Source organism: Marmota monax, unplaced genomic scaffold, assembly GCF_021218885.2.
Source record: "Marmota monax isolate L192 unplaced genomic scaffold, Marmota_monax_Labrador192_F-V1.1 WCK01_AAM20220418_F8-fsc00051, whole genome shotgun sequence".
Lineage (NCBI taxonomy): Eukaryota > Metazoa > Chordata > Mammalia > Rodentia > Sciuridae > Marmota > Marmota monax.
The window spans coordinates 10,054,368-10,065,342 of NW_026695202.1; the positions used below are offsets into that span (position 1 = coordinate 10,054,368).

The window sequence follows — 10,975 nt, forward strand, 5'->3', positions numbered from 1 at the left end:
GTCCTGTCCCCCTTGCAGGTGTCGGCGGTGCTCCAGCACCCTGCTGCCCGGGGCTTACCGGAGCGGACCTGAGGAGGGCACCTTTGTGTGTGCGGAGCACTGTACCAGGCTAGGCCCAGGGGGGTGGCCAGGGACCAGGCCTGGACCCCCCTCACAGCCAAAGCAGCAGCAGCTCACAGAAGAAGCCAAGCATGGCGAGGGAGGCTGCCCCAGCCCGAGTGTGGCTGCAGGGCCTGAGGCCGATGGACCCAAGGCCAGCCCTGAGGCCCGGCCGCAGATCCTCACCAAGCCCCCAGTGCCCGGCAAACCCCAGGAACTGGCCAGCCCCCCAGCCAGCCGGCCCACGCCTGCGCCCAGGAAGTCCTCTGAGAGCACAGCCTTGATGCCCCCCACGCCCCGGCCCCGGTCCAGCCTGCAGCAGGACAGCCCAGTGGAGCAGGGCGACAGTGGCCTCGTGAATGGTGAGCAGGGTGCAGCGGGGCAGGGTGGCCCTTGTGTCTGGGCCTTGAGTGTCTGTGTGCACCTGGGAGCATCCGTGAGCCACTTTCTCCACTTGGGCCTGCATACATTGTGAGTGTGCCGGGGAGTCCCTGTGTCCTGAGGTTGGTAAGTCCCACAGCAAGTAGCCACCGCAAGCCCCTGAGCCAAGCTGTTCCCGGAGCCAGTGCAGCTCTCACGGGCAGAGTAAGGCCCTGCCTCTCCCCTGCCCCGTCCTGCGTGTTGGGTATTTGTGTTCTTTTGTGTCGGTCTTGTGTTCCAAGGTGTGTAGGAGTGTTTGCTGTGTGCGACTGTGTGTCCTGGGGCCTTTGAGCTGGTATCACTCCCATGCCCTGGGTAGTCCCGAGGCACGCTCCCAGGTGACCTCATGTACCCAGCCTCTGTGTTTGGCCTGGGAGAACTGAGGGACTGGGAGAAGGTGGAGGTCGGACAGCTCTGAGTTAGTCTGAACTGCAGTGGAAACCCCTGCCCACCCTCTGGGTCCCCCCCTTACCCTGTGTTGCACACATTCCCAAAGGATCTCCCTGGGTTTCCAGGAGCACATGGAAAGAAAGGAGGCTCCTATAACCCGGATGCACTGGCCTCCCTGGGACTCACCAGAAGTTCTGCTTGTTCATTCCGCTTGTTCGTTCCGCTCTGTGCTCCCGAGGGCTGGCTTAGGGGCTGGGCACTAGGGACAGATACTGTTCAGACCTCCTTGTGCCCTCCAGTGTTGAGGAGGAGAGAGGCAGACTCAGGTGCCTAGGAGAGTGCAGGATCTTATTGAGATGGGTGACCCTGGGAGTCAGGGGAGGCTTCTAGGAGGAGATGGCACCTGGACTAAAGTGACATGGTCTTTCCGGCCCACACTGGGAATCGATCTGAAGGGACTTGGGTTCTCTCTTCTCAACTGAAATATAGATGGAGTCTCAGGAGGCCTGGCCTTGTCCACCTGACCATTCTCCTGGTCACCTTCAGTGCTTATCTAATCTCTCTGAGGGCTGGGCAGGGGAGGTACCAGGGTACAGGGGAGGTTGTCATGGCCACCTGGGGTCTATGACCTCCCAGGTGGGAAGGAAGGGCACTCCTCAGCAAGGCCAGCTCTCTGGCTGGCTCTGGGGGCCCCTCTCTGCTGCCCATGAAGGTCTGGCTCACGGTCCTTTCCCATCTAGGAAGATTGCAGGACCCTCCTGTCCCCAAGCCGAGAGGGACACCCAAATTGATAGACAGGTAAGCTGGCCCACGAGAGGCTTTCTGCCATGGAGGGCTTGGTGGGAATGGGGTCCCTGGGGCCTGGGTGGGGCTAGGTTTCCTGGGGTGGGCAGCTGGGCTTGAAAAGGAGGCTTGTCTGGTGGGCAGGAGAGCTAGGCCCACCGCCCCTTCCCCCATGGCTGCCCCGGGATTCCCACTGCCACTGCCTGACCTGCTCCCGTGGGGACAGCTGCCTCTAGAATCCCTTCCCCTTCCCCAACCTCCAGATCCTCCCTAATACGGAGACCTAGGCCTTGTTCATGGAGTATAGAAAGGCCTGGTCAAGTCAGCAGGGAGGACCTCAGTTTCCGGCTTCTTCAGGAGCCGTGCTTTGGATGGTGGGTTGGGAGGGAGGTGGCCCAGCTGTCCTAGTGGTTAATGTTTATGGAGCTCCTGTGCGTGAGACTCATTGGATTCTTACAACAGCCCCAAGAGGTGTCATCGTCCCCATTTAGCAGATGAGGAGACTGACACCTAGAGGGGCCAGGTGACTGTGTTCCGGTGTTCCCCAGACCCCTGGTTTCTTTTTTTCCTGGGTGTGACTTGAGGGTTGGCCCTTTCTGCGCCTCAGAGTGCCTAGCTGGGATGTGACTGTAAGAGTTCCTTTCATCCTTGGGCCCAGACTGGCCCCTGGGCTGGGAAGCTCCTCATTGCTCTCCTTTAATGTGGACTTGAAACTGTGCCAGGAAGATAGAAGACTGACCACTGCCTTCACCTCTGCTTCCTGGCCTCTCTCCAGGACGCCAGCCCCCAGGAAGGACCCCCCATGGATCACACTGGTTCAGGCAGAGACAAAGAAGAAGCCAGCCCCGCTGCCTCCCAGCAGCAGCCCTGGGCCACCAAGCCTGGCTCTGGCCAGCAGGCAGGCGGAGAATGGGGCCATGGTGGAGGGCCCCGAGCCCAGGCCCTACAACCCCTTTGAGGAGGATGAAGAAGAGGAGGAGTCACTCCCCGCAGCGCCCAGCCCGGTGCCCGGGCCTGCCCTGGCCCACCCAGAGTCCACACCCAAGTCCCTGCACCCTTGGTATGGCATCACCCCCACCAGCAGCCCCAAGACAAAGAAGCGCCCCGCCCCCCGAGTGCCTAGCACATCTCCACTCAGTGAGTACCCACTTGCCCCGCAGCTGCCTGACCCTTGCATAGGCCCGGGCTGGGCGGTGTGGTCAGGGAGGCTCTCCAGGCCAGGGACCCTGTGGGGTTCGCAGTCTCCTGTTGAACCCTAGAGCAGCCTGTGAGGCCATGTCATGATTGCCTCTTTGCAGGTGAGGAGACAGGCACAGAGAGGATTAGTGATTTTCCCTGGGCCTCGCAGTATTGGAGCGATGAAGGCAGGATTTGAAGATGTGAGGGCAGTCTGGCTCTAGGGGTCTTTTTTTTTTGTGGTACAGGGGATGGAGCCCAAGGCTTTGCCCATGATGGGCAAGTGTTCTACCACTGAGCTACAGCCTCAGCCCTTTTTGACTTTATTTTGAGACAACACCTTGAGTTGCCCAGGCTGGCCTTGAACTTGTGCCTTTGGTGCCTTGGTCTCTTGGATTCCAGGTGTACACCACCGCTCCAGATCCTGAGTCCATACTCTTGCTGCGGGCCCAGGGGAGTACCTGGCGCAGGCCAGGCCAGGCCCCTCGGGGCACGTGGTAGGGGTCGGCTCTCACCCCGACTCGCTCACGCACTGTCACTGCGTCGTTGGGCTCAGATTAGGACTGGGAGCTGTTCCTTCCCCACATCTGTCTTCAGTCTTCCCATCTGGGACGTGGGCAGGTCGGCTCCAGGGTGCTGGGCCTCTGCCCTCCCTGAGCTTCCTTCCTGGGCACGCTGCATCCTGGGCTCTCCGGTCTCCCAGGTCTCCTGTGCTCTTGGCCACCTGCCTTCTCTGCTGGGGTCCGGGCCTCTGAGAGCTCAGGGGACCACTCAGACGGTGGGGCCAAGAGCATTAGAGATGCCCACAGGCAGGTGCCCAGGGGTCTCAACCCTGGGAGGCACCAGCAGTGCTTGGGCTGCCCAGGGGGAGACGGTGGGCAGGCTCTGGGTGAGCTGAGGGGCATGAACTTGGATTGGCCACAGCTGTGTTCAAGGCCAGCCCTTATGGGGACAAGTGCCCTCTCTGAGTCTGTTGCTTCTTTTGGAAAGCGGGGATGAGGGACTTGGAGACTTGGTCTGCAGGAGGACGCCCAGCAGTGGTGCCTACCAGTGCTTGGGCCAGAACTGGCTGTAGCCAGGGCTGCTGCCCCTGCCTCTCTGCTGTGTCCCTCCTACAGAGCAGGTTGGAGACAGGGAGGCTAGCCTCACTTTTCTGGCCTTCCCCTGCAGCAGGCCCCCCTCCCCTCCCCAGTAGCTTGCCTTGGGGTGGCTCGGGCATGGGCATGCTGGGAGGCGGTGGGGGGGTGTGTGGCGGCAGTGCTACTGCATGAGAGGAAGGGTCTCAGATGTGTCACGAGGCAGTGCCCCCCAGCACAAGGTCTGGCGATGGGAACACTTGTGATTTGGTCCTGCCGTAGGTTTGCTGTCTTGTGGGCCCGCGCCCATCCGTTTGGGAAGGGGCTGGGTTTCCTGGGTCACTTACAGCTCTGGGGCGGGGATCCTGTCAGGTGAGGCTGAAGGCCTGGCCCAGCGGGTCACACGAGATCACGTGGCATTCATTCACACAGCTCTCCACGCCTCCCGCCTCTCCCGCTCGGAGCCCCCCTCGGCCACACCGTCGCCGGCCCTCAGTGTGGAGAGCCTGTCCTCCCAGAGTTCAGGCCAGGCTGCCAGTGCTGAGCTCCTGGAGCCGCCCGCCGTGCCCAAGAGCTCCTCGGAGCCTGCTGTCCACGCCCCCGACACCCCCGGCACCCCTGGGAACTCTGCCAGCCTCTCCGCCGACTCCTCCCTGTCTTCTTCTGGGGAGATGGTGCAGCCTAGCACGGAGCGGACACCACAGGCCAGGACCAGGGGCAGCCCAAGTCCCCTGCCAGCCAAGCCCTGCAGCGGTGCCACCCCCACCCCTCTCTTGCTGGTTGGAGACAGGAGCCCTGCACCTTCCCCGGGAAGCGCGTCCCCACAGCTGCAGGTGAAGGTAAGTGTCCACCCCCACTCTCCCTCCTCCAGCTGCGTCTTCTCTCATGGACATGGGTCTGGTCTCCAGGCAAGAATGTCCAGGGCCTGCCGTTTATGCTGGCTCCTGACTTCTCGAGTGGCCTTGGCTATGTCCAGCAAGCCACTCCCACCCTATGCAGTGAGGCACCAATCCCTCTGTCCATCCCCTGTCCAATTGTTCACCTGTCCACTCATTTGGCCATCTGCGTGTGTACCTGGTGTCCTAGGCCTGTGTGCTGAACCCCTGGGACCATCCACCCCAGCCTTCATGCTCACGGCCCGTCCACCCCCCCTCCGCTCCCGCTCGGTGGCTGTCGGGCTGGGGTGGAAATGGCGTTAAGACCCTGACTTGCCCTGGGGGGCTCATAGGCTGCTCAGGGAGACATGACTCTGATTGTTCTAGAAGGTGATCTGGGGTAGAACAGAGGGAGGGGACCCACCTGCCGGCCGCGGAGGTGATGTGGCCGAGGATGGTAGCTGTCCTTGAGGGGCTGTCAGCCAGGTTGGGGAGGTGCTCCGGTGACCGCGGAGCTGTGGGTAGGGTTGGCAGTGGCAGGGTCAGCCCCTGACAGGCTGCAGGGCTCAGGACCCAGTTCCTGAGTGCCTTGGCTGTGTGGCCCGGAAGTGTTTGGAGAGGGCAGATAGGTGTGTCCTCGGGCCCCCTTAGGCCTGCTGGGTGGTGTCTTCCTTCAGGCGCGGTGCCAAGGAGAATTGGTTTCCAGAAGCTTGGTCAGCCATAGGCTCACCAACTTCCCTGCCCTGTGCCAACAACCTGGGGTGGCCTGGGATCTGGGCACCTAGCTCATGCCCTCCTGTGTCCACAGTGCGTGCTCTGCTGGCCTCTCAGCACCCAGGGCTTGTCCATGCCCCAGTAGGGGAAGGCAGGGATGCTTACGGGGGCAGCTGTTGTCATGGCCTGACTGTGGTGGGTCTGGACCTACCTGTGTGCCTTTCAGACACCATTGGACCTTGCTTGGCTTGGGCCACAGCCTCAGGTACAGTGATCCTGGCGGTGCCACCTGCAGTGACCTTGAGAAGGCCCTGTCCTTCCCTGGGCTCGGGCTCCCCTTGAGAGAGAGGAGCCGGGCTGTGCCAGGCTCCAGACTGCTCTGAGGAGCCCCTGGGCCCGCTGGTGGTCAGAGGTGGGGTGGCTGGGTTAGGTTCTCTGCTCAAGGCATCTGCCCCCATCCATCGCTGTGTGAGGGTGGGTGTGAGGGTGGCCTGTGGCTGACAAGGGCTGAAGCCCCTGAGGGGTCGAGGCTTCAGGCTCCTGGACTCTACTGGGTCTTCTGGGTGTTTATGGAGGCAGGAGGCAGAACCCCAAGTGATCCTCCTTCTGGAGAGCCCACCCACACTCCTTCCAGGATTGGGAGACAGTGGAGACAGGAGACCAGGTCTTGGGTGGCCGAGCTGACCCTGGACTGGGCTCACTGGTGAGGACCTCCCTGTGTGGCTGCACTCTGGCCCTGGCACATTTCCTGCCTCAGTGTCCCAGAGAGACTCCTAGCCTCAGAGGTGGCTCCCTGAGCTGGCATAGGGGACGGGCAGGGCCCTCCCTCCCCAGCTGCTGGGAGAAGGCTGCAGACCTCAGTGTGCCTCAGGAAGGCCTGCGAGGGCTCCTGTGTTTTCCTCCCAGGAGCTGCCGTTGACAGTGTGCATGGGGCGGGCGGGGCCTGCCGTGCCTGGTGTGGCTGCCTGGCTGGGCCGGCCTCAGAGGGGACAGTGGTCTCCCCAGAGGGGCAGAAAGACAGAGCCTGAACTCTGGGTGTCTGTGGTTGGCTGGGCAGCAGAGGGTGGGCCTTTCCCAGTCCAGAAGGGAGATGTCCTTCACCATCTGCTGCAGGAGAGAGGGTCAGGGTCCTCTTTTTGTACTTCCTGGCTGGGTGACCCTGTGTGAGAGGCTTCTCTTGGGAAGGGCATCTGTCTGCAAGGCCTCGGTGAGCTCTTCATGGTCTGCCCACAGTTCCTCAGTGCTGGAGGGCTGCTGGGCCTAGACTTCCTTGCTTGGCTATAAAATGTACTTTATAATACCTGCTTCGTAGGTGTTGGGAGACGAAACTTTTTGTGCGGGGGTGAAGGGTGGGGGTCGTGCTGGGAATGGAGCCCAGGGCCTTGAGTATGCTGGGCAGGCCTCTTCCCCTGAGCCACGCCCAGCCCTGATCTGAGATCTGAGCAGGAATGTATCCAGAGCATCGGGTGCTGTAGTAACCTGCACTCTGCAGGTTCTCTGGGAATGGAAGTGCTTGGTGGGGGCCGCCCTGTGGTAGGGCATTGCCCAGCATGCAGGAGGCCCCAGACTCTTCCCAGCACTTAAAAAGATAAGTAAGAGCTTTAAGAAAAAAGACGAGAAAAGAATGCGTGCTGGGTGTGGTGGTGCACACCATAATCCCAGACGTTTGGGAGGCTGAGGCAGGAGGACCTAAAGTTTGAGACCAGCCTCAGCAAAGAGGAAGACCCTGTCTCATAATAAAAAACATAAAAGGCTGGGATGTAGCTCAGTGGTAAAGTGTCTGGGTTCAATCTCTAGGAAAGAAAGAAAGGGAGAGAAGGAAGATGGGAGGGAGGAAAAGAGGAAAGAAAGAAAAAGGAAAAGAAGAAAAGGAAGGAAGGAAGGAAGGAAGGAGGGAACTGGAATGCTGTCGGGTGACTGGAATTTGCCGCAGCCTCCTGAGTAGCTGGGATTGCAGGCGTGTGCCACCAAGCTGGTCCGCTTTCTGTGTCCCTCGTGTGACCATGCTGCCCATTGTCATGTCCCTGCCTTTAGTCTTCCTGCAAAGAGAATCCTTTTAATCGGAAGCCGTCACCGGCAGCATCTCCAACAGCAAGGAAGGCCACCAAGGGATCCAAGCCAGTGAGGCCACCTGCGCCCGGACATGGCTTCCCGCTCATCAAACGCAAGGTGCCAGCTGGGAGCCCTGGGACGCAGGCAGCGGGACCACCGCCTCCCTGTCACCTTGGGCCGAGTGTCTGGGTCGCTGCCCTGATATTCAGGAGGGTTCTTAGGTCACCTCTGGAAGCCCGGGCTTCAGCCAGGGGGACGCGGCAGGGGCCCTGGCAGCCCAGAGCAGCCCTCTGCATTTCTTGGTGGCTAACGATAGTGCAGCATCAGGCACTCCTGTGAGAGGCTTGTTCTCCAGGTCATCTCGACATCGGCCACTGTCACTCCTGCTGTGAAGTCCTTCAGAGTGGCAGGGGGAGGAGTTTCCACAAAGCTGGAAATGGGGGTGCTTTGGTGCTGGGACTCACGGCACGGAGGGGTTGGGGTGACCCCACACCAGCCTCTTCCCCTGGCCCATCCTGCTTCCTGCTGCGCTGGCGTGTGCCACAGTACCTGGGTCCCTGGAGCCTGTGGTGGCCAGAAAAAGGGGTGGAGCTCCTGGCATCAGCCTGAGCAGGGGAGGGCACGCGGGAGAGGGTTGCTGGCCTTTAGGTGACCAGAATATTTGGGGGCAGGTCCAGGCTGACCAGTACATCCCGGAGGAGGACATCTATGGAGAGATGGACACCATTGAGCGCCAGCTGGATGCTCTGGAACACCGCGGGGTCCTGCTGGAGGAGAAGCTGCGTGGCGGAGTGAATGGTGCGGGAGCCCGGGAGGGTCTGGGGTGGTGCCCCTCTTCCTGGGCCAGGGAGCAGGGGAGCCAGGTGGCCCGCCCTGGCCTCAGGGGGTGTCTGGCTTCTAGAGGGCCGAGAGGACGACATGCTGGTAGACTGGTTCAAGCTCATCCACGAGAAGCACCTGCTGGTGCGGCGGGAGTCGGAGCTCATCTACGTGTGAGTCCTGCACGGCCTGCCCGCCCTCCTGTCCTGGGGCTGGTGACAGCACAGGGTGGGGCAGCCAGGTAGGGGGCAGAATTGTCCATTGTCCCCTGATTCTCACCCTCTAGCTTCAAGCAGCAGAACCTGGAGCAGCGCCAGGCGGACGTGGAGTACGAGCTCCGATGCCTCCTCAACAAGCCGGGTAAGGCGGCCACACGTGGCCCCGGGGGCAGGTCTTCCACCCTGAGCCGCCACGGGCAGTGCGTAGGTGGGCTGGACATGGGCCACAGGAAGGGGCCAGCAGGCACCCTGGGTCATCAGAGGCTGGGAGCAGTTAGGGTAGGCATAAATGGTGAGTGCCATGGAGGAGACGGACCACGCGACAGGTGAGGGGGGATGTCCTTGGTGTCAGGGTGACCAGCTCTCGGTGAACAACAGGACCAGGAGCAGCATGGGATCAGACTTGCTGTGTGATATTAGGCGGGTTGCTTAGCCTCACTGGGCCTCAGTGGCTTCATGTGTGAGGTGAGAATAAAGGGACACATCCCATAGGGCGTTCTCGGGACAGAAGACAGTGATGCGGAAGCTCCCTGGGCTCCGCGGACTGAGTGCCAAGCTGGAGTCTGGTGAGGGAGGCTCTTCAAGGGCCCTTTGGCCGCGGTATGAAGTGAACCGTAGCCGGGGGCAGAGACCTCAGGACTGTGGAAGCCACAGCTCTGACCTCTCCCCATGGCTGGGCATGGTGCCAGCCCTGCGTGGCAGGCCACCGTCACCCTTTAACACACAGGGGAACAGAAGGGCCAAGGGGCTTGCCCGTGGGTGTTGCAGGTGCCCTTCCCTCCACGTCTCCCACCTGCACCTGTCCCTGCACACCCAGCTCTCCCGTCTCTGTAACTGGTCCTGCCTCTCCATTGGCTGGGGAACCTGGGAGGCAGGTGGCCTTGGGAAAGTCACAGGATGGCCCAGGTCCAGTACCAGCTGTGAGTCATTCCCACCCAGACCTCCAGGAGGCTGGGGTGTGGCCACTCAGAGGGGGCCACAGCAACACCCTGTGGCTAGAGTGAGCTCAGGACTTCCATCTCCCCGGCCAGCCTGGCCCTGGGTTTCCCGTGGTCCCTCCAGCCTCCCTTCTATGGGCAGCACCTTCTGGGCTTGACTCAGATGTTGTTTTTGGAGGATGAGCCCCAGGTGGACTGGAGAGCCTCAAGACACTGCAACAGCCGTCCCCTGGGGGGTGTCAGGCTGCCCCACTTCAAATCCTGGGCCACCTTTGCTGTGTGGTGCTGGCCAAGGACTTAGCTTCCCTAAGCCTGTCTCCCCACATGTAGACTAGGGACATAAGTCACCCAGGTTCCAGATTTGGGAAGTAATAGAGTGGGATATGAACTTGGATGGTGACGCTGAAGCCCATATTCTGTCCCTAGAACTAAGTTGGGCACCCTGCCCCTGAACTTTGGCAAAGTGAGGTAGTAGGCCAGTGGGGCAGTGGCTCAGGGACCCAGCTGTCATTCCAGATGTGTGGGAGATGCTGGGGAGGTAATGCCAAGTGGGCCACCCATCCCCTGGAGCCTGCAGGCTCAGAGAGAGAAGCCAAGGGCACAGGTGGGCCCCTGAGGGTGGACCTGTGGGACAGCTCTGCACCTGGAGGGGAGAGGAGCTCAAAGGGGCAGCGGGTAAACACAGCAGCAGGGGAACCTCCTAGCTGGGCTCCTGCCCCAGTGTCCCCTTCATCTTCCCTCCTCCTTGGTGACTGCCCCAGTGTGCCCCTTGGGTCATAGTGCCTCTGCAGGAGGAGCCCCGGGAGTCCCTGCTGTCTCCCCACCGGGTCCTGTCTGCTGCAAGAGGCCATCTTGCCCATCTATTGCCCAGATGCGTGAACTGAGCGGGAGGCCCCGTAGGTGTGCCAGCCTCTGTTCTTAGAGGGTCTCACACTGGCCCTCCCGGGGCCCCTTGAAGGGTGCTTTTTTTTAAGCAGACTTGGTCTCTTCCATAACGACCTTTGTTTCCCCCAAATACTTCTAAGGTCTGCCCCTCCTGTGCATGCTGTAGTGGCTCCTGGTGTGCTGAGGTGGAGGGTCTACCACCACTCATACCTTGGCCCTTCTCCCCTGGCAGAGAAGGACTGGACCGAGGAAGATCGGGGCCGGGAGAAGGTGCTGATGCAGGAGCTCGTGACCCTCATCGAGCAGCGCAATGCCATTGTCAACTGCTTGGACGAGGACCGGCAGAGGTGACACGGCTAGGGGAGGGGCCCAGAGTGGGCCATACCTTTGGCCCCATGGGTCAAACAACTCCCTGGCAGAGCCCAAGACAGGCCCACACCCCAGGGCCAGGCCAGCCCTGCCCTGACCACCAGTGATCCAGGCACACTCTTGCTCAGCCTGGGGGGACTCGGAGGCTGGAAAGGACTTGA

General features: G+C 61.3%; 1 protein-coding gene across 1 annotated transcript in view; it reads left to right on the forward strand.

Moving 5' to 3' along the window:
- Micall1 (MICAL like 1) overlaps positions 1 to 10,975 on the forward strand; it is a 29,735-nt gene that overhangs the window by 12,594 nt on the left and 6,166 nt on the right. Inside the window, exons 6-14 of the mRNA XM_046429187.2 lie at positions 19 to 461; positions 1,650 to 1,707; positions 2,468 to 2,829; positions 4,377 to 4,783; positions 7,568 to 7,702; positions 8,257 to 8,383; positions 8,487 to 8,577; positions 8,691 to 8,764; positions 10,678 to 10,792. Coding sequence (XP_046285143.1) covers positions 19 to 461; positions 1,650 to 1,707; positions 2,468 to 2,829; positions 4,377 to 4,783; positions 7,568 to 7,702; positions 8,257 to 8,383; positions 8,487 to 8,577; positions 8,691 to 8,764; positions 10,678 to 10,792 — 1,812 coding nt within the window. The remainder of the gene's footprint in view (positions 1 to 18; positions 462 to 1,649; positions 1,708 to 2,467; positions 2,830 to 4,376; positions 4,784 to 7,567; positions 7,703 to 8,256; positions 8,384 to 8,486; positions 8,578 to 8,690; positions 8,765 to 10,677; positions 10,793 to 10,975) is intronic.